Source organism: Saccopteryx leptura, chromosome 1 (assembly GCF_036850995.1).
Source record: "Saccopteryx leptura isolate mSacLep1 chromosome 1, mSacLep1_pri_phased_curated, whole genome shotgun sequence".
Taxonomy (NCBI): Eukaryota; Metazoa; Chordata; class Mammalia; order Chiroptera; family Emballonuridae; genus Saccopteryx; species Saccopteryx leptura.
In genome coordinates, this window is record NC_089503.1 from 155,862,984 (window position 1) to 155,886,970 (window position 23,987).

The 23,987-nt window shown below is 40.9% G+C and overlaps 1 protein-coding gene across 5 annotated transcripts in view; it reads right to left on the minus strand.

The window, feature by feature from the left end:
• Nucleotides 1–23,987, minus strand: part of NNT (nicotinamide nucleotide transhydrogenase) — a 97,595-nt gene that overhangs the window by 24,227 nt on the left and 49,381 nt on the right. For all 5 annotated transcript variants that reach the window (XM_066378035.1, XM_066378023.1, XM_066378006.1 and 2 more), the window contains exons 11-18: nucleotides 22,551–22,712; nucleotides 21,454–21,564; nucleotides 20,470–20,615; nucleotides 18,967–19,162; nucleotides 17,201–17,434; nucleotides 16,020–16,180; nucleotides 13,458–13,637; nucleotides 669–828 (exon numbers count right to left, since the gene is read on the minus strand). In XM_066378035.1, the coding sequence (XP_066234132.1) occupies nucleotides 669–828; nucleotides 13,458–13,637; nucleotides 16,020–16,180; nucleotides 17,201–17,434; nucleotides 18,967–19,162; nucleotides 20,470–20,615; nucleotides 21,454–21,564; nucleotides 22,551–22,712 (1,350 nt within the window). The remainder of the gene's footprint in view (nucleotides 1–668; nucleotides 829–13,457; nucleotides 13,638–16,019; nucleotides 16,181–17,200; nucleotides 17,435–18,966; nucleotides 19,163–20,469; nucleotides 20,616–21,453; nucleotides 21,565–22,550; nucleotides 22,713–23,987) is intronic.

Consider the following 23,987-nt stretch of genomic DNA (forward strand, 5'->3'; position numbering starts at 1 on the left):
AGCATCACCCCCTAGCGGGCTTGCCAGGTGCATCCCAGTTGCAGTGCATGTTAAAGTCTATCTCTGCCTCCTCTCCTCTCACTGAATAAAAAGAAAAAAGAAAAAAAGAAAAATTAAACCAAAGTGGGATGCTGTGACTTCCAGACCACCTTCCTTTTACTTCTAGGCCATGTGTCCTCATCTAGTGAGAAACCATAGGATTTGCAATGATTTTTTAAATATTTGTTTTAAAAAAAAAAACACTAACATTTACTGAGCAAGTCTAAAGAATGAGCTAGATGCTTTCATGTGCTGTATCTAACTTAATCCTGACAACAGGCTCAGAGATTATCAATGAGAAATAACCCAAACTCGACGATGACTTAAACATTTGCACAGAGTCCCTAAGAGACATGCCTAGAACCACCTTACCAATTTGTAGAAGCTCTATGTGGTCCCCAAAATAGGAACCCAGGCTAAGACGACTCAGTATTTTTCACTTTGTAACGATAGGGTTACTTCTTAGTTCCCATTCTGTTTTCAAAAACAAACAAGTTCCATTCAGATTATTTTTTCATGTTAGAAATTGTTTTGACATAATCAACTAGAACTCCCATTATAGGTTGTTTGCTTGCTTTTTCTTTTTGTTGTTGCTGTTGTGGTCTTTTTTGTTGTTGTTGTTGTTTTACCTGGAGTAATAATAATGCTATTAGCTTCTCGAATCATGTCAACTGCATTGTCAAGGTTGATTTCTGTATGTGTGCCAGTGATTTCCATGGGTTTGCCACCAGCTGTTGACGTGGTACCATAGCCTCCAAGAATCACATTCGCCAAGGAGCGATTCATTGCCTGGAAAAGAAAGTCGGCAGCAGTGAGAGTTTAACCCACATAATGTTTAGAAAACAATTTGTGTGAATGATACTCAGAATCATGTAAAGATCAGCTAAAACATTTTAAACCACATAATTTGATCTGGCTTCTGAAAATTATTTTAAACTTTTAAGTGAAAAAGAAGACATCTGGGAAACCACATTGTTTTTTCTATAAAATCAACCATACATGAGTATATTTTCAGTTAAAAAAAAAAAAGTTAATTTTTTTTCAAGGCATTTTATGGAACATTACCAGTAACATTAAGAAATTAATGAAAATCTCAGCTCTCATTCCTGTGGTCTGCATCCCAAGCTAGCAAGCTGCACCTCCATATTCACATGTTTTTCACAAGAGAAAAAGAAGAGCACAGGAATGGGAAGTTTCACAAGGTGACCTGAACAAGCTCGAGCTGCCCGGTGAGTCCAGCTACCAGCGGCAAGCTGTCCAGAGGCGACCAGGAGGAGAAAGGGTAGGAATGAGCTTCATTTAGAACTTGGCTGCCCTCTGCCGCCAGTGGGGAAAATGCAGGCGTGGATAACTTCAAATCGGCTCCGTGAAGCTCTAATAGAAGTGACTGGATTATTAGACTTTTAAACGATTTCATTGCCAAAAGGATAGATGAGTACATTTATATGCTGCTTCATCAAAATATACAGCCACCCACTTAACCGGAAAAATTATCTTGGAAAAAAAACAATAGAAAGGCACTTCTTGGTGCTCATTTGCAATCACCCAGCAACGCCCTACATAAACACCACAACTGAAATGTGACTGTAACTGGGCAGGTTTTAAAAACCTCATTTGTAGACTTCTCCACGTGAGGTTGTAAAAGAAAAGAAAAATGAAAAGACAAGAAGCTAGATGGTTTTAGTGATCAAATGCACTTTAAAAATTCAAATCCCTTGTGCATGATCATTCTACATAAGCATAACTGAATTGATCACTTCAAAAAATTTTTTCAAAAAATTATTACACCCTATTTTAAGGGTCATACTAAACATATCATTGATCCAGTGTTTATACCATTTATAAGCTATGTAAGTATCAATCTATATATATTTTTTAAAACACTTTATGCCCTGGCTGGTGGCACAGTCAATAGTGTCGTCCCGAGCACCCAAATCGCTGGCTCACTGCCTGGGTCACAGGCTTGACCCCGAGGTCACCAGCTCAAGTCCTGGTCAGAGCACAGAGAAGTAATCAATGCATGCACAACTAAGTGAAACAAAGAGTTGATGCTTCTCTCTCTCTTCCCTTCTTTCTTTCCCACTCTCTCTCGCCTCCCCACCCTTCCTCTCTCAAAAAAAAAAAAAAAAAAAAAAAGACACTTTATTATTAAAAAGCAAAAAGCACCTGGAGATTTGCAGTGATAACTAACATATCAGTGAAAAAAACATGACCAGCCATCCAAAGACAGCCCCGCCTGCTGCCACCCGAGGGGAGACAGGCACAGACGCTGGTAAGGGGGACAGAGGGAAGGGGCAGAGAGCCACACTTGACTAACGCAGCATATCAACAGCTCTAAATTTCAAAGATGATGGATCAAAATGTCAGAGGTTTTCAAACTGATCTTTTCTTCTAAGCTTACTGATCAGATACAACAGTCACATCTTATATACCCAAAGTCTAGTAAACTTGTCCAAGATGATAACATTAAAATAAAGCCCAGAACATCTTTATGCAATTATTAACAGATAAGAGGGGCAGAGAACTATCAGTTATGCTTTGAACTAACTGCATAGTCCCAATCTGACATGAAGTTTTAACTTCAGAATACCACCTCCTCTACTTCCCAAAGTTTAGTGAAAATTTACATTGCCGTCCCTGAGACTTCCCAAACATACAACATATACTATTTTGATAAAGTCTATCTAGTTTTGAAGTACAAGATTCTGAAATAAATTGCCAAAAATAAGATCCACCAAACTGTTGCCCTTAAAAACTGATTCAAAGGACTATTTCAGACATTGAGATATTTCTGTCATAGGTAGCTTTAAAAAAATGTCAAGATGTCAAAAAAGTCTCCATCACCTGCATCACACAGTGCTGTGGAAGGACAGAGGACAGGGGACATGACACCGAGATGGATATAGACAGGATAACCCCTCGATTTTAACTTGACTAGGGCAGGACCCTTCTCTCTCCTTTCTGTAAAACTGAACGGCAGAGAAAGGAAGAAGTTCCGAGGACATTTAATTAATGACTATGTGCCTACTTCTGATGGCATCGCAGGGAGGAAAACAGGGAACCACACAGTAGTTTAACAATCAAAGTCAACTTGTTCAACACGTATCCACAATTATATCGCCATTAAACAACTAATTCCATGCGGTCTCTGAAAAACTAAATTATTTTTCATCTCTGAACTTACCATTGCAACATCGTATTTTCAACAAATGTTTAGGGGTTAGGGCTTTGTTTTGTTTCTTTTTTTTTTTTCTTTTTTTGGCTTGCTTAAGTGATTAATGAGACTATCCTGTGACCACTGATCCCCAGATTGAAGTGTTCCCAGCTTCCAAGACAAAGCGTTTGCAACACAGTCCAAGACTGTTCCTTTCAAGTTATTAAGCCCTATAATGAAAATTGTGTGCTACATTAAAGAGGTCCTTAATTCACATAATTCTAAGCAAAATGTAAGAAAAATAAAATCTGAAAACAAAGGAAAGGTCATAAAGTAGACAAGAGCAAAGCAATAATAACCTATATGCCACTTATTAGTATCTCTCATTCCAGGGCTTTGCATGTGCTAATTAATTGGTGGCAAAAATATATATATATTTTTGGTTTGGCTTTGATCAACTTCATTCTGTTCTATTTTCATTTGGCGACAAGCAGCAAAGTGCAAAAATCAAAAAATTTGGTCTGAAAATGCTGTTCCATTTTCCAAGTAAATGGACTATAAAATCATAAAAAGGTTAATATCTAATGACATCTGGGTTTCAAGCAAATCATCTATTGGAGCTGGTTGTTTGGACACTGTCAACATTTTTCCATTTTTATAATACCGGGTGTTGTGTAACCACAGACACTAGGCTCAGAGGACACCCAAAAGAATTCTTCATCAGAACCAAAATTCAATTTTCAGGATTGCTAATTAGACACTTGAGGTACGTCCCATTGCCTCTCACATAACAAAGTCACTCTGTTCTGGCTTGGACTTGCACATTTCCTTCAATACATAATAAAATAATGCAGGTAAACAACAACAATAATAATAATAGATATCAATATATGATAGTCTATCTGCTATCATAACCTATCCAGAGAGAATTCCAAAATGTGAAATGAGCTAACAAATACAACAGTCATCCAATAGTTATTTAACAATTAGTACCTTCATTTGAATGTGCCAGGTGCTGGGTCAGGCTCCACAACCACAAAGGCAAATAATACATGACACCTTAAAATACCTACTGTGTAAAATGAGAACAGTATTCCCTAACCCCAGAATTTGTGTGGGGAGTAAATGAGCTAACACTTGAAAAGCGACCAGAGTGACACCAGCAATGCTGTGCTGTGCCTCATTACGAGGGCCATGACATTTTTATTAATATATATTATGAACCGCTTCAAGCTGCAAAGCACCAGCCAGGAAGAAACAATTTCTTATTATAAACAAGCGCAGGCTAAGGATCAAGAGAGATGGGTGTGAAAAGTCAGACACCAGGAAAGTTCAGAAGTGAAGACAACACCTATCTTCAACATTGAAAAATAGGGCAAGCTTGTTTTTTGGTTGTTGTTGTTGTTGTCTTGTTTGTTTTGTAATAAGACAGAGGAGCAGAAAGTGTTCAGTGAGACAAGCACTTTGGGGGAACTCGCTATGGGGATGCCTTTGAGAGCAATTTACCAAAAACACCAGAAAGATCTTACTCCCTTTGACCAAGTAATAGTACGTATAAAAATTTGACTTAAGGAAACAATAAAAAATGCAAAAGGAGAATATACTGCAGGAAAGAAAAGGTAAAAACTAATAATATGGACTTGGGTAAATAATGCGTATTTATGTGATATAATATTGTCTTAGCAGACACTAAAAATTGTTAGAAAACTGTTAATGAGAAAATTAAACAATACAGAGTGTATTTAAACATATGCATATGAAGAGACTATAATTAGAATATTAAATGTTAGCAGTTAAGTGGTAATGGGATTATAGATTATTTTCTTATTCATTCTTTTCTATTTTCTTCCAAATTTCCCATATTAAATGTCTTTTATTTTTATAATTAATTTGGGTTCAACTGTGGTTAAACCCAATTTAATTTGGCTATTGCAGAGTATCAATCTGACCCACTGTGATATTTATAATCACAAACAACTCTAAGAATGCATTGTTAGCCTTATATACAGTATAGGAATAGAAATTATCTGCAGTATGCTGACAGTAAATGGCATGCTGAAGGCAGAGGAAATAGTAAAAATATATAAAACAGAATAAGAAGAGAAAACAGGTCAAGAATAGAAATAGAAAAAATTAAGAGAAAAGAGTACTTTCAACTGGTGCCTCTTCCCATCTCATTCTAGTTACTGTTACCGAATGGCTACTGTCCAAGTCACGGTAGTGACTAAAACCAAAAATGATAAGAAGCTAAATGAGGAAGGGAAAGGAAATGGAGAAGAAATAAGAGGCACCTTTGGGAAACAGTGTTGATAAATTTAAGAACCTAAAGAAAACCATTAAAGAAAAAAAAAGAAAGGCCAGAAGGTACCCATGATGACATTCCGAGATCCAGGTACTAGTCACCCCCTCCACTCCCATACCAGAATGCTACTAGTTTTGTTAAAATTCAAATCCTCCTGTTTGATTTTAAAACCAGTATTTTGCCCCAACACATGTATTAATGAAAATCTGCTGCCCCCTGCTGGTCATTCCAATTCACCAAATGAAGTAAAATCAAACGAAGGGTTAAAGGTTCTTTTTTAGAGAAAACTATTTCTAATACAACTGAATAAATGTCTTCTTCTTCATAAACATTTTTTTTTTAATCTCCAAAGCCTGACAATTTTCAAATAAGAGACACAAAAACTCCACCTTTCCAAAATTCCCTGAACAACGTGGGGGATTTAATTAAAACTTCTTAACTTGTTTTGAACTTGGGCTACCAAATTCTTCCTTTTATACTATGACCAAAGAAAACTAATTTTTTATTATAAAAAGATAACTGCAGCATTCAATTTACAATGAGTTTTTCAGATAAAACAGAAACGCTCTGTTGTAAGGTAAGGGGTTAAATAATGCAATAAAAGAATAAAGGTGGGGAAGTGTTCTTTTTCTGAGCTGCTCATCACTGTAAGGTTCACATCCTGATTTCCCTCGGCTTCACGCCTCTCCTTGTGCAATCCTTCACTATTTTTTAGAATAACGTCTATAATTTTAGAAAAGGTTTCTAGTCAAACCTTTTATTATTTGCAGGATATCTTCTTGCCATCAAGAAGAGAAGCAAGCCCTGGCCGGTTGGCTCAGTGGTAGAGCGTCGGCATAGCGTGCGGAGGACCCAGGTTCGATTCCCGGCCAGGGCACACAGGAGAAGCGCCCATTTGCTTCTCCACCCCTCTGCTGCACTTTCCTCTCTGTCTCTCTCTTCCCCTCCCGCAGCCAAGGCTCCATTGGAGCAAAGATGGCCCGGGCGCTGGGGATGGCTCTGTGGCCTCTGCCTCAGGCGCTAGAGTGGCTCTGGTCGCAAGATGGCGACACCCAGGATGGGCAGAGCATCGCCCACTGGTGGGCAGAGTGTCGCCCCTGGTGGGCGTCCCGGGTGGATCCCGGTCGGGCGCATGCGGGAGTCTGACTGCCTCTCCCTGTTTCCAGCTTCAGAAAAATGAAAAAAAAAAAAAAAGAAGAAGAAGAGAAGCAAAACACAAAAGGAAGCTAGGAAGTATTTGTTCTTTTTTTTCCTTTTCTTTTTAAAACAAAAAGTCATGCTGATTATGAAACTTCCAGACAGGCACACCCCAAGATGAGCCATGGGAGTGGGAGTGTAGTAAGCTCTCCAATGCAACACAGGAGTCCATGGAGCAAGCAAGCCCACAAAAGCCAGCACACCCCTGCCCTTCTAAGAACCGATCCGAGAATAAAAATCACAAGTGCCAGAGATGGACGGATGTACAAAGGAAAATAAAAAGTCAGCAACCTAGGAGCTACAGCATGAGGGAAATATTAAATATGTGTATATTTATATTTATATAGTTCGTATATTTATATAAAGCATATGATGGATTAGCATAAAGCCCCTTAAAATAATACAAAAATCATTTTCCATGATAACATGGCAAGAACACAGTTTATAAGATTAAAAACATTAAATGTAGGAGACCTGAAGATGGCAGCAGAGTAGGCAGACGCACAGACGCCCAGCTCTCACCACCAAATGAATACAAATCAATTTAGGAAAAATCAGTGTGAAAAACCAACTCTGGACTACAAGAACAGCTCTCAAAAACCAAGGAGCAAAGAAGAAGCCACAATAAACCTGGTAGGGAGCGCCTGAATCTCCCCTGCTTACAGGAACAAGGGGGGGGGTGAGGCTGAGAGCCCAGAGGGGATCTCACCCCACGGAAAAGAGCAGAAAATACTGCTCACAGCCACTTGCCTGGCGACCAGAGAGCAAGGTGTGTTGAAAAGACCAGCTTATCTCCCAAGTGGAAAGGAAAGAGAGAGGGACAGTCTGTGAGGGGCTAAGGAATGCAGATGACCTAAAAAAAAGCTGACTCATTCATGCTGGAGGCGGCCATAGCTGGGGGAGGGACTGATCCTTCCCCACAAAACAGTACTGAATTGCTTCCAGATCAGAGATCTCCAGACATCTCTCCAGCTCCAATCAGCGCAACAAGACACAGCTGAAAAGAAGTGGGGAGGAGGGGCAGTAACTCAGGTCTCCATGGAGATCTGAGATACACCTCCTCCCACTGAAGCTGAGAAAACACCCTGACCCGAGAGAGATTAGTTGGTGGAAGAGGCCTTCAGAATCTCAGGTTACACCCATCGCATTCCTGGATACAGTTTCAAGGAAGCCCCCTGCTGAGATCAGTAAACAAGACTATCACCTGTTAAGAAAACAAACAAATCAAGACTTCAAAGCTGCCCAAATCCAAAAGTGGATTACAAATAATAGCTGATACCAACCCAAGAAGACCTAGAAATAACACAACTGAAAACTGGAGGCAGACAACCCCAAGCCTAGACTCAACCAGCTCTATAAGCAAAACACCCAAACACAGACATAATGAGAAGACAAAAAAATGCAATCCTAATGAAACCACAAGAGACACCTTCAAAAGATGAACTGAGTGATATGGAAATAATCAAACTTCCAGATGCAGAGTTCAAAATAATGATTGTAAGGATGCTTAGGGATCTTAGAACAACAATGGATAGTCATTATGAACACCTAAATAAAGAAAAAGTATAAAAAAGAATCAGTCGGAGATGATAAATACAATATCAGAAATAAAGACCACAATGGAAGGAATTAAAAACAGGATAGATAGAGCTGAGGATCGAATCAGCAAGGTGGAGAACAACTGGAATGAAGGCATGAAAGCAGAGAAGAAAAGAGAAAAGAGATTCAAAAAGTCAGAGGAAACTCTTAGAGAGCTCTGTGACAACATGAAGAGAAATAACATCCGCATCATAGGGGTTCCTGAAGAAGAAGAAAAAGAACAAGGGATAGAGACTTTGTTCAATCATATCATAGCTGAAAACTTCCCTAAATTAATGCAAGAGAAACTCTCACAAGTCCAAGAAGCACAGAGGACGCCATTAAAGAGAAACCCAAAGAAACCTACACCAAGACACATCATAATTAAAATACCAAAGCTAAGTGATAAAGAGAAAATATTAAAAGCTGCAAGAGAAAAAAAAGCTATCATCTACTAAGAAGCCCACATAAGGATGACATCTGACTTCTCAACAGAAACACTTGAGGTCAGAAGGGAATGGCAAGAAATATTCAAAGTAATGCAGAACAAGAACCTACAACCAAGACTACTTTATCCAGCAAGGCTATAGTTTAAAATTGAAGGAGAAATGAAAAGCTTCCCAGACAAAAAACAACTCAAGGAATTCATTACAACCAAACCAACGCTGCAGGAAATGTTAAGGGGCCTGTTGTAAAAAGATCAAAGTGGGAAAAGAATATAGCAAAAAAGGAATATAGCTTTAAAGAATAAAATGGCAATAAACAATTACATATCAATAATAACCTTAAATGTAAATGGATTAAATGATCCAATCAAAAGACATAGGGTAGCTGCGTGGATAAGAAAACAGGACCCGTACATATGCTGTCTACAAGAGACACACCTTAGAACAAAAGATACACATACATTGAAGGTAAAAGGATGGAAAAAAAAACATTTCATGCAAATGGAAATGAAAAAAGAGCTGGGGTAGCAATACTTATATCAGACAAATTGGACTTTAAAACAAAGGATATAGTAAGAGATAAAGAAGGCCACTACATAATGATAAAGAGAGTAATCCAACAGGAAGATATAATTATTATAAATATCTATGCACCTAATATAGGAGCACCTAAATATATAAAGCAGACTTTGATGGATTTAAAGGGCGAGATCAACAGCAATACTATAATAGTAGGGGATTTCAATACCCCACTAACATCACTAGATACATCCTCAAGAAAGAAAATTAATAAAGAAACAGCAGACTTATTGGACACACTAGATCAACTCGATTTAATAGATATATTTAGAACCTTTCACCCTAAAGCAGAAGAAGATACATTTCTTTCAAGTGCTCATGGTACATTCTCTAGGATAGACCACATGTTAGGGCACAAAAGTGGTCTCAACAAATTTAAGAAGATTGAAATCATATCAAGCACTTTCTCCGATCACAACGGCATGAAACTAGAAATGAACCACAACAGAAAAGCTCAAAAATTCTCAAACTCATGGAAACTAAATAGCAGGAATAGCAGGTTGTTAAATAACAAGTGGATTAAGAATGAGATCAAAGAAGAAATAAAAAAATTCCTAGAAACGAATGACAATGAGCATACAACAACTCAAAATTTATGGGACACAGCAAAAGCAGTACTGAGAGGGAAGTTCATAGCACTACAGGCATACTTTAAGAAGCTAGAAAAAGCTCAAATAAACAACTTAACCCTGCATCTAAAAGAACTAGAAAAAGAACAGCAAGTAAAGCCCAAATGTAGTAGAAGGAAGGAAATAATAAAGATCAGAGCAGAAATAAATGACATAGAGGCGAAAGAAACAATACAGAGGATCAATGAAACTAGGAGCTGGTTCTTTGAAAAGGTAAACAAGATTGATGAACCTTTAACTAGACTCACCAAGAAAAAGAGAGAGAGAACTCAAATAAATAAAATTAGAAATGAGAGTGGAGAAATAACAACTGACACAACAGAAATACAAAATATTGTAAGAAAATACTATGAAGAACTGTATGCCAAAAAACTAGACAACCTAGATGAAATGGACAAATTCCTTGAAACATACAATCTTCCAAAAATCAATCTGGAAGAATCAAAAAACCTAAACAGACCGATTATACAAACTGAGATCAAAACAGTTATCAAAAAACTCCCAACAAAGAAAAGTCCAGGGCCTGATGGCTTCACAACTGAATTCTACCAAATATTCAAAGAAGAACTAACTCCTATCCTTCTCAAACTATTTCAAAAAATTCAAGAGGAAGGAAGACTTCCAAGCTCCTTTTATGAGGCGAGCATAATTCTGATTCCAAAACCAGGCAAAGACAACACAAAGAAAGAAAATTATAGGCCAATATCTCTGATGAATATAGATGCTAAAATCCTCAACAAAATATTAGCAAACCGGATCCAACAATATATGGAAAAAATCATACACCATGATCAAGTGGGATTTATTCTGGGGAGGCAAGGCTGGTACAATATTTGTAAATCAATCAATGTGATTCATCACATAAACAAAAAGAAGGAGAAAAACCATAGGATAATTTCAATAGATGCAGAAAAAGCATTTGATAAAATCCAGCACCCATTCATGATCAAAACTCTCAGCAAGGTGGGAAAACAGGGAACATACCTCAACATGATAAAAGCCATCTATGAGAAACCCACAGCCAACATCATACTCAATGGGAAAAAATTAAAAGCAATACCCTTAAGATCAGGAACAAGGCAGGGGTGCCCCCTTTCACCACTCTTATTCAACATAATCCTGGAAGTCCTACCACAGAAATCAGACAAGAAGAAGAAATAAAAGGCATTCAAGTTGGAAAAGAAGAAGTAAAACTATCATTATTTGCAGATGATATGATATTGTATGTAGAAAACCCTAAAGTCTCAGTCAAAAAACTACTGGACCTGATAAATGAATTCAGCAAAGTGGCAGGATATAAAATTAATACTCAGAAATCAGAGGCATTTTTATATGCCAACAATGAACAGTCAGAAAGAGAAATTAAGGTAACAATCCCCGTCACTATTACAACCAAAAAAATAAAGTACCTAGGAGTAAACTTAACCAAGGAGACTAAAGACTTGTACTCGGAAAATTACAAAGCATTGATAAAAGAAATCAAGGAAGATACAAACAAGTGGAAGAATATACCGTGCTCATGGTTAGGAAGAATAAACATCATTAAAATGTCTATATTACCCAAAGCAATCTATAAATTCAACGCAATACCAATTAAAATACTAATGACATACTTCAAAGATATAGATCACATATTCCAAAAATTTATATAGAACCAAAAAAGAACATGAATAGCCTCAGTAATCTTAAAAAAGAAGAATAAAGTGGGAGGTATCACACTTCCTGATATCAAGTTATACTACAAAGGCCATTGTACTCAAAACAGCCTGGTACTGGCATAAGAACAGGCATATAGATCAATGGAACAGAACAGAGAACCCAGAAATAAACCCACAGCTCTATGGACAACTGATATTTGACAAAGGAGGTAAGGAAATATTCAATACAATGGAGTAAAGACAGCCTCTTTAACAAATGGTGTTGGGAAAATTGGACAGCTACCTGCAAAAAAATGAAACTAGATCACCAGCTTACACCACTCACAAAAATAAACTCAAAATGGATAAAAGACTTAAATGTAGGCCGTGAAACCATAAGCATCTTAGAAGAAAACATAGGCAGTAAGCTCTCTGACATCTCTCGGAGCAATATATTTGCTGATTTATCTCCACGGGGAAGTGAAATAAAAGATAGGATAAACAAATGGGACTATATCAAACTAAAAAGCTTTTGCACAGCTAAAAACAATAAGAAAAGAATAAAAAGACAAACTACACAATGGGAGAACATATTTGACAATACATCTGATAAGGGGTTAATAACCAAAATTTATAAAGATCTTGTAAATCTCAACACCAGGAAGAAAAACAATCCAATCAAAAAATGGGAAAAATAAATGAATAGACACTTCTCCAAAGAGGACATACAGATGGCCAATAGGCATATGAAAAAATGCTCAACATAACTAATCATTAGAGAAATGCAAATTAAAACCACAATGAGATATCACCTCACACCAGTCAGAATGGCACTCATCAACAAAACAACACAGAATAAGTGCTGGCGAGGATGTGGAGAAAAGGGAACCCTCCTGCACTGCTGGTGGGAATGCAGACTGGTGCAGCCACTGTGGAAAACAGTATGGAGATTCCTCAAAAAACTGAAAATTTTGACCCAGCTATCCCACTTTTAGGAATATACCCCAAGAACACCATAGAACGGCTCCAAAAGGAGAAATGCACCCCCATGTTTGTGGCAGCATTGTTCACAATAGCGAAGATCTGGAAACAGCCCAAGTGTCCGTCAGAGGACGAGTGGATTAAAAAGCTTTGGTACATATATACTATGGAATATTATTCAGCCATAAGAAATAATGACATTGGATCATTTACAATAACCTGGATGGACCTTGATAACATTATACGGAGTGAAATAAGTAAATCAGAAAAAACTAAGAACTATATGAATCCATACATAGATGGGACATAAAAATGAGACTCAGAGACATGAACAAGAATGTGATGGCCACGGGGGTGGGGAGGTGGTGGGAGGGGAGATGGGGCGAGGAAGGAGAGAGGGGGTGGGGGAGGGGAGGGGCACAAAGAAAACCAGATAGAAGGTGACAGAAGACAATTTCACTTTGGGGGAAGGGTATACAGCACAATCAAATGTCAAAATAATCTGGAGATGTTTTCTCTCAACATATGTACCCTGATTTATCAATGTCACTGCATTAAATTTAATAATAAAAAATAAAAAAAAAACATTAAATGTAAAAATGTGCCTTAGGATCAGACAAGCAAATCCACAGATAAGTAATGATACACAAAGAAAAAGAATAGAAGGAAATAAACCAAAACCTTAACTGTTTATCTCAGATGATGTCAGCACACTTTTACTTTCATATCCAATTTTCCTAATTTTCTACATTTGAGTAGTTTGAAAGTGGCCTTGCAAATTTGTTCAAATGAGACATTCTGGTATTTCAGCGGAAGAAATAAAACCGAGATAGTCGTTTTCACCGCGAACACGGGAAATGACAGGCATGTCCTTACAGCAGAACAGCATTTCTTTCCCAACAGGTTGCTCCTTACCACACACATGATGTAGGACAGGATGGCCCCGGAGGAGCCAATGAGCGCGCCCACAATGGTCAGCAGATTGTTGTTGAGCAGGAAGCCCTCGGCACACAAGGCCCAGCCTGAGTAGCTGTTCAGCACAGTGATGACCACGGGCATGTCAGCACCGCCGATAGCAGCCGTCAAAGTCACTCCCTAGGATGACAAGCAAAGCACAACTCCAGATTAGTAGAATAAGAATACAGCCTCTGACATTGAACGTCTCGGTTCTTAATCTTTCCAGTTTGCCAGTGACTATATTGACACAGACGTCTCACCGCTGGTAAGGACCAGGTGCCTCCTAGCTGAGCAACTCTCCCACAGACATAACAAATGGAAACACTGCAGCACCTCCCCCACAAAATAATCCCTAAGTCCCTAAAAGGCAGCAATGAAAAGCAGGCAGAAACTGAGAGGGGTCTGCACTTGAACAAAGTGACCACACGGAGTGAATGTCCCCGTTTTTGTGGCATCTGCATGAGGGCAGGTCCCTGCTGGTGCCAGGTCGGACAGCTGAAACAAAATAGAATCCCATAGGCTAGTCTGAAGATGCAAGGACAGGGTTCAGGGTGAGCAAGGCAGTTGGAAGGTGAGGAAGTAAATTCTGCAAAGGAGTAGGCTAGAGAAAGAAAGCCCCAAATTCTGTGTATAAACTCTGCCCAAATCTCTGGCTGACTCCTGAACAAGGCATATGTGGACAGACTCCAAGCAATCCCATGAAGAATAAAATACAACAGATTGTTGGGATATAAACGACAGCATAGGGAATATAGTCAATAATAATATAATAACTGCACATGGTTTCAGGAGGGCAAATGAAATAAAGAGGTGGAGCTCTTTGTAAAGTATATGATTGTCCAGCCACTATGCTGTACACCTGAAATACCAAAATCATACTGAATATAAACTTTGGCTAAAGAATTGTATAAAAGACTACAGCTGCCCCCTACCACAGAGGGGCTAGAACTTGAAACCTGGATTCATCCTGGGGAGCTACCTACAAAAAAAAAAATTTAAACAATAATAATCAATACTCTTTGGAGGAATATAACAGAATCCAAAGTTTCTGTCACTCATGATGTCCATGATGCAACCCAACATCACAAGACCAGAGAGGAAAAGGGGGGGCAGAGAGAAAGATTTTTGTTTTTGTTCCACATATGCCCCCAGAGTTTGAGTTTGTTATGATGTGAATGCATTCACGTATTACTTAAATAAAAACCAATTATATTAGCCAATGAAATACTTTATCTCACTCAGGCATTCTCAAAGAGTCATTAACTATCTTTTAAATATAAAATTCACCTCTTCTCAAAAGTAACAATTCTTGAAATTTTACATTTCAACGCTACAAGTGATAGTACCTCTTCTGCCTATTAAATTTAAAAAAAAAAATCAAAACTATTTTCCTTTTGCCCTGGCCAGATAGCTTGGTTGGTTAGAGCATTGTCCCGAAGTACAGAAGTTCCCAGTTCAATCCCTGTTCAGGGTACATACAGGAACAGATTGATGTTCCTGTCTCTTCCTGTCTCTCTCTCTCTCTCTCTCTCTCTCCTTTCCTCTCTCTAAGATCAATCAATAGAATTTTTTAAAAAATCCTTTTGCTTAAAATATAACAGAAAATAGGTGCTATATATGTCAGAATAAAATTAGATCATCAGTAGTCACATTAAGGTAGAATTTTAAGTTACTTTTCAGTGTTCTAAAGGTTCTGTGTTAAAATAATGACCAAACACGTAGGATAACAGAAAAATCAGTATCATCTTAACACTACATCTTGTTTTTCTAAATCAGACAGCCAGTAAGTGTTTTATAAGCAATTGTTGTATGCTTGTAACACCATAAATTATCTTAAAAACTTAAGAACTGTAAACCAAGTCTACAAAGTCTAAACCAGACAAACATGAAGCAGTTAGTTAATAACTCAGAGCTGTATGCTACAGGATCATACACTGATAAAATAAGACGCCAGACTGTGATATGTAGATAAAGAAAGAAAATGAGGGAGGGTGAGGAGGACCAAACTATCACAAAAGGCTTCACTGAACTCCTTCGCTGAACACAGTTTATTACCTGCATTCTATTTCATATAATTATCTGACTTGGAGTCATAGCTTCTAATCTAATGAATTGAGAGCAACCGACAGCAGGGACTATCCCACACTTGTTACATAAACCCAAACACCAGGGTGCAGGCCTTGTCACACACAGCAGGCCCATAATTAAAGGGATTTAAACGCTTGGCTTTTTAAAATTCCTAGCCACCAACACATCCATCTAGTGAAAAGACCCCAGAGCAATAAAGATGTCACATGTGAAAAACTTGAAAAGAAACAGTTGAGTAGAGAGAAAAGAGTGAATGTCTTGTTACACTTTTCTCTATTTTCTAGGCTCTAAAAAGATAACTATGTTAACATCATTTTAAAACACATTTACTCTGTTAGGAGTCTTGAAGAGATAGAACTAGAACTAGACCGTACGTATTCTAATATCCAACCAGTTCCTGCTACGTAGGTGCTTTCCGTCCCTGACTCTTACCATGACAGACGAGAGAGCCGACACAGAGCCCAGGCAGATCATGCCCGTGGCAAAGCTGGGGTCGATCATGAAAGGGATGATCCCACCCAGACTAGCAGCCAGCAGGCCCGCATTCAGCATGTGCCGCCCTGGGAGCAGGAGCGGGGCAGAATCCAGGATACCTAGAACCAAGCGCAGGGCCATCAGAACTTTTGAAGAAACCCACCCACACAAAGTATATGTCATTTAATCCCCAACACCAAAATGTAACATTAGAGTTAAAACGTGGTATTCCACATATCACTTCACATCACCAGATACTGCAACATAAAAGCAGTTTCAAGTTCTCACATGTAACAAATGACCCAAGTAGGAAAAAGACCCCTCAACCTAACTGTTCCTCTAACCGGCTCACAGAACAATTTCTTACTCTTGCCACGGAATCTCAAAAAGTTCCCTTTCTTCATAGGACCAAGAGAGAAGTTGAATGTTGTTTTAGTTATTTAAAACATCCAAAGTGATAGCACATTAGCATTTCTGGTTTGCTAGTTGTTTCCGATGACAAAGCATCATCAGAGAGAATGTTACAGGCATTCTGTGATTTTTAAGTTTCATGGAAGTTTCCCAACTTACCTTTAATGACTTAGTTTACTAAGAGGCAAGACCAGGTTTTGAAATCACAAACTAGTTTCTTTTAGCAATTCACTTTTTCATGAAAACACTAGAAGCCGCCCGTGGGGGGTTCTACCCTGACTTCTGTTGTCACGACTGCTTTGAGCAATAGCACAAGTCAACAAACCACAACCCTCAAATGTGCATTTGTTTCCAACATAAGCAGTGTGTGCTAATCACACACACTCAGTCAACAAGCTTCCCTCTGGGCTGGAGGCCGAGGGTTGTGAGTTTCCTGTTTTGTTCTTAGGAGTTATCAAATGCCAGTCGGTCCCTCTGCACAGAAGTCTGTACCCCGGTTTCCTCCCCGGGCTGACATGGGAGACACAGCTTCCAAGTGCCACGAGGTTTGTAAGGATCAACAAAGGGAAGCCGCCTTCAGGAGAGAGGAAGGTGCTTATACATTCTGAGCACTGCACAAACTCTTCACTCGACGGGTTCTACCGTTAAGCCCTTTTCTGAAATGGAAACGAAGCCCTATCCCCCCTACACCACAGCTGCATGCCTCCGTGCCCTGGTGGACCACATACCCTGCAGTTTTCCGTAGGCAATCAGGGAGCCACTGAAGGTGACCCCGCCGATGTAGGTCCCGAGGTAGGCCACGATCTTGGTGAGGTTGGCGGCGGCGTCCGTGGCGAAGTGCGGGTACTCCACGATGTACTCGGCGATGCAGGTCAGCACAGCCGCCAAGCCCACCAGGCTGTGGAACGCCGCCACCAGCTGCGGCAAGTCCGAAATCTGGATGCGCTTGGCAATGGTCAGTCCTGTTGGGAAACGCAGGTCAGAGAGCCATTAAAACTGGACGGAGCCTTGAGGAGAGGCCGCAGTCGAGACTACACGTAAGGGGTTCCGTCCCGGTCACCAGGAAATAATGATCTGCTTCCTAGCATGGGCTAACGATGCCCTGCGGGACGGTGCAGGCGTTAGGACACTAGCTCTGTACACCCCTTCAAAAGAGCAATTCTCTCCACACACCTGGCCAAAGCCCACCTCCACAGAGCCCCTTCCCTTCACAACCTTCATATGCCCCTGGCCTCGCACATCCTTGGGTTCCTTAAAGCTCCATGAATCTCTTTAAATTCTCCCCCAAGGCACGAATAACCCAGGCCCTGCACATGAGAAACAGTTGGATATGAAGAAGGCCTAGCTTTTCACGGGGGTAGGCAGGAGCCACGTCCAAAGGTAATAAAATGCAAATATCTGGGTAAAAAAATGTCCAAATCGGAGAGTTCTGAAGGAGTTTCCCAGCTCTAGCTAGGTGATAGAAAAGTTCAAGTTCACGTCTAAAAGCATGTCCTTCTGCCTGAACCCACGGCTCAGCATCTTCCTTCAAGTCTTTCGAGGGGCGGTCAGGATAAGGGGCCGAAAGCTGATACATATTTAACCACCAGTTCCTCGGGATAAAAATGTTAGTGTGTATAAATTCACACGTGTCCTTTATACGGATATAAAGGTGTGTAGCACACAGATTTCAAATAATAATGAGATACACAATACTTTCTTGTAAATTCCATACGGACAACTGATTTCACACAATGCTTTTTATTGATGCTTGCCAAACTCTGGCACCTGCAGCAAACCTCGTGTTGGCTGATGAATGAGTATAGCTCCCACATGACGCTGGTTAATAATTTTAACACTAACGAGTGAGAGGAGAGCAAAACAAGATGTATGTGACAACTTCACTTGTCAATCACGTGAGTGACGACTTCACTGGTTCTGGTAATAGTTTCCAAGCACTGAAAGGGTATTGACTAGACTTTTTGTGCTGTTCACAAACAATGTAAGGCTACAGACACAACACAACACGCTTTTCAGTTCATGCTACACTGTTAACATTTCCTCCACTGCTTTCTTAGGTCCGGACCATCAACAACCAATAAATGAAACCCAGTACACATAGCATTTGTTGATTTCCATGGTGTCAGTACAACTACCACGGCCGGTTTCAAGCCCCCAATGTGGTTATTAACTATGCAGCTGGAAGGAGATGAACAGTAGCCCATCCTTACACAGTATTCCTACCATACAGATACTACATAAGAACCATGGATAACCTCAAGAGCCAAAGTAACAAAATTTAATTTAAAAAATTGCTGAGAAAGTTAACTGTGGACAGAATTATTACCTTTGTTTCTAATATAACTTATCTATTTTATTTTGGTGAAAAGTCATCACAATTGGTATAATTCTCAAATTAAAACTTTTAAAAAAAATGTAAGTACCCAACTGAGTCAAAAGTAGGCTAAAAAATGGGCATGGGCTCACATAAAGGCAGAAACCCACAAATGCTTACCAATGGTACCGCCCAAAGCCATTGCTCCAGACATCTGAGCCAACAATTCTGGGGTCGGGTTGAGGCCTCCGAGGGTGGCAGCCAGACCTCCAGCCACACCAATCATGCCCAGTGCATTGCCAAGGCGAGCTGTCCCCTGGGTGGAAAGGCCAGCCAGAGCACCCACACAGCACAGACCTGAGCCCAGGTATATGGTCTTCTCAAAGGGGAAGGTGGAAAGGGTGGGAGAGAGGGAGAGGCAGAAGGGAGAGAGGGAAAGGGAGAGAGGGAGAGAGGGAGAGAGGGAGAGAGAGAGAGAGGGAGGGAGAGAGAGAGGGAGGGAGGGAGAGAGAGAGAGGCTATCAAAACTTTCAGTCTATTAACATAGGGAGGACCTCTCTTAAAAAAACGTGATCCTCTAAAGACAATTTTAAATTCAGACAATAGAGATACCAATATACGCTCTTCTTTTAATATTTCAATATATTTTCCTATCCGTTAGGGAAGCCAAATACATTCCATTGTACTTACAATTATACCACTTATGTAAATTGGTTTCTTCTGAGATTTGCTGGCATGCCCAAATGCATATAATGTACCTACATGTAAATCAGGCCCTTATGGGATCTCACCAGCTGCTCCAAAGGAGCAAATGCTGGTGCTGTGACTGCCAGGGACCAGGTCACACACTTCCCGAGTGCCGTAACTCAGGCCCCCGAGACCCACAGGAGGAGAGAATCGTCAGCCTCCTTTCATAAAAGAGAAAACCAAAGCTCAAAGAGGTTACGTAAGTTTTCCAAGGTCATGTGATTGGTAAATAGCAAATCTGGGTCAGACATGGACCTCTGACTCACTGCTAAAACTCTTCTCAAAAGAAATTTTGTTCATTCAACAAATGCTGCATGTTAGAAACGGGAGAAACCAAGAGACACGGTTTTTCTGCTGTCAGGGAGTTTGCATTCCAGCAATAGTGGTTGAGAAGAAATGGAAAATAACAAGTTCAAAGTTGAGTCATATAATAATTATATGTAGGCCTTGCAAAGTTATTATCTGTCTTTCTATAGAGCATTCATGTTTACACTGTCTTTTAAAAATTAATTGGTATAACATCTCCTGATAACAAAGGATGGCATGCTGGATTTGTAGGGGGTATAAGTAACAAAGGACTAATTATAGTATTTAATAGTAGACACTTCTCAGATTTATTATGATTACTACATTGTATCCTACAACAACCCAGCCAGGTACACAAAGAAGATACGAACAACCTTCAACTCTGGACACATGCAGAAACTTGGGACAAACAGGCAAACTCACATTTGCACATATGATTAGCAGCATGACCCGTCTCTAGAACCCAGGGTCCTGATTCTTAGGGGATGGGAATACTTCTATTTGACCAAGACGTTTCTAGAGTTACTACGGTACCTGCGTCCCAGAGTTTGAATACTGGCAATGATCGTGTTAGATCCGATTGGGGAAAATGCCATGGCAAGAACAAAGCCTTTCTGCTGGGCCTCTCACCTGCTCAATGTTATAACCACTGGAGAGAGCAGCTAGGTATCCTCCAACGAAGGTGCCGCCGGGGAGCAGGTAGAGGTAATTGTACTCTGGGGGGTCGGTGGGACGCTTAAACATGTCCAGCATCCTCTGAGTCACCAGAAATCCACCTTGTCCGAGTAAACAGAAACAGAAAGGTCATCTCGCTGAGCTCCAGGATTGTTTGAAGGGCTACAGTTTTTCTATTTTAAGCATACCGTTATCATCTATGGATAAATATCATTTTAAGTAACATTTTAAACAGCCAAAACTAGAAGTTGTTTTATTACTCAAGTTCCACTGAAGAAAGGGGAAAAAAAAACCTAAATTTGCAATCAGTGCAGAACCAACTATTTCCGCATGACTACAAGTAAACAGCCATTCTAACAGCTTGGGAATGCAAATCATCAAAGGCCAGGATTTATCTTCTAAGAGGTTATCCTGTTTGTTAAACCCTATAATAAATGATAAAAGAGCAAATACCACTTCAACAGGCACCGGGTTTCTTGGACATATTAAAGAAGGTTTAGCTACAAAATAGCATCCAGTGAGTTGTGTGTACAAATGGCGTACCAGGCTTTCAGTTTCCAGAAACAAACACAGGCTAGGCTCAGGCCAAAGAATAAAATTTTATCTCCAATTATACTCATCTAGAGATGTTATGGTGATAGCTCTTCATCAACTTAATGCCGAACTATGCATTTAATAACTTTCCAGCTAACTTGTCGCCAGACATCCTTTTATTTGTTTGTTTTGGGTCACTGACGGTTTTCAGCAAAAAAGTTTCTAAAAATGACAGATGGGCAAAAATCACTAATTTTCCCTCATGGAAAGCTTTTATGGTCTGAGTGAAACGTGATTTAAAGGCACAAAATCTTAAAACAAGAATGTCTGTTTTATATTGATGTATATTTGCTCTTCATGTCTCCACTGAAAACAGCACTGTGGTTTCTGTCACTGTTGTCATACCTGCAATGTTGACCGAGGATATGAACGTAGCAAGAGCAGCGAGGCCCTGAGAAGTTGTGGACGGAAACAAATGTCCCCCCATCAGCGCCAGCCCACCGACTGCAGTCAGCCCTACGGAGAAAGCAGCAATACAGTCAACAGGTACGACGACACTGCCAATCAGAGGTCACAGCTGGGACCTCGCCCGTGCAGAGATTCACCAAGGAGAGAGTTCTCACACACCTTTCCCACCAAAGTACTCTGATAAAAGTTAACAAAACTCCTTCTCCTTTCACATAAGATTCCGGCCTTCCTTTATCTTGTCTCTCTCTGCTCCCCTGCTGAAGGTATAAATCAGTAAGGTCACTAGACAATATCACTTATGGTAAAAAAAAAAAAAAAAAAAAAAAAAGGACCCCTGGGGCCTACACTGCATGGGAACTGGAAGAAACCATTCCTGAATGCATGCGGCTGAGGCCATCGTGTTGGGCCTTCCAGAGCACAGTACTTCTTGGGGCCGGACATCACCCCTGCGGAGATCCCAAAAGCTAAGCCTATGGCAGAGTTACAGGAAATGCCCACTGAGGCCCGGAGGCTTCCAAGCAGGGCAGCTCCCACACCTGTCTGATGTGAGTCTCACTCCTCAGATCTGAGCCCTCACTGGGGGCCAAAGAGAAAGCTCCTGGGCAGTGGGGTGGGCTGCGGCCTGGACCTCTGTGAGCCCTGCTGGCCAGCTGTGTCCCCTGTCCCATACGCTCCAGGTGAACCAGATGCCAGGGTGGCCTACTGCAGACCTGCTAGGCTGAATGCTTGGCTGCAGCTAGGAAGAGCCCCACAAGGACGCTGCAGCTATGACCCAATGAAACGCTGGTTTCCAACTATTATCAGGGGAATCCGTGCTTTCAAGGCAATCATAACTGAAGGAAATAACAGTGGCTTGCACTGTTTGAAATGGAAGTGGTCCAGCCCGCCCCCAGCCCCTGTGGGAGCCCAAGTCACCACAACCACAACCTCCTATGCCAAGCCACACAATTTGCAAACGCAGGCGTCGTGAACCTCATGGGAAGCACCCTGCACACCCATGAGAAGCTGCAGGAAGGGGAGAGGGAGGGACAAACCTGAGATTGCATTCGTCACAGACATCAGCGGCGAGTGGAGGGCAGGGGTCACTCCCCAGACAGTGTGGTAGCCCACGATGCCGGCTAAGCCAAACGTGGTCACCATCTGGGAGAAGGCTAAATTGGGAGCTGCAATGCCCAGACCCAGAATCCCTGTGAGACCTAGGGAAGGAGAGGACAGAGGATGAGCTGACAGCCAATCGCTGCAGGAAGATTAAAAGCACACACACACGCACCCACACACAAACATGTGGAATGGTCGATGCTCTTCAATCCCATCCTCTTGCCAATGATGAGCAGATTTTTGAGACATTTCATGATTGGAAAGGGGGAGGGAGACATGTGAAAGGTATTGTGAACAGGACTCAACTTGCCGACCCCAAAATCAAATGCATTGCAAAGATCTATTCAAATGTATGAGTCACCTTTTTTCCTTTGTGTGGCTTGTCCCCTGTTTTAAGAATCACTGAGAATGCCACATGTGTTGACACAAGTGTTTTCATTCCAAATGGACAGGCCTACTGAAGATCTACTAAAGCGTTTTCGACTTGGGCAAGGCATGACCTTTATATGGGAGGGTTTGTGGGAGGCCAGTTTGCTGTCATGTCAGGTTTGGCTGAGAAAGAGGGGTGTGAAAAGCACAGGAAAGATTTCATTCCCTCCAAGACCTCCCCAGAACACATGGCTTCCACCCACCCAGGACCAAGTTTTGCAACTGCTCCCAAATCGGGGTTAGACTGGCGGCCAGGGCGGGCACTCCAGCCTCAACTCCGAGTCAGCAAACGGGATTGTACACAGAAGAGGGGGGAAATACAAATCAGATTAAGCATGTGCAGAATACAGTCGGCTCTCAACATACATCTTTAATTAGCACCTTTCCTAACAGCAAACATGTGGATGGCTGTTCTGGAAGAGAAGAAAGGGTTGCCTAGTGGTCAGGAAGCGCAGAATGGTACCGGGTGACTGGGTGATCAGCAAGCTGGAATTCACTTTTAATAAATAAGATGCCTTTTTCCCCCTTGATAGAAATGATTTCTTTACAAGTGGCACGGACAGAACAAGTAGGAACTGACATTAATTTTACCTCAAATCATTCACTAAGACTGTAGTTTTAATTTATATTCTCCCACACACATACTCGATCTCTAGTGCAGGGCCTGTTAGCCATCTGGACGGAGAGTTAGATAGAACATTGTTCTGCATTCCAGTCAGTCCTTAGAGAAGCTGTACAGGACGATGGTTAAGAATACCTTTCCTGGCCCTGGCCGGTTGGCTCAGCGGTAGAGCGTCGGCCTAGCGTGCGGAGGACCCGGGTTCGATTCCCGGCCAGGGCACACAGGAGAAGCGCCCATTTGCTTCTCCACCCCTCCGCCGCGCTTTCCTCTCTGTCTCTCTATTCCCCTCCTGCAGCCGAGGCTCCACTGGAGCAAAGATGGC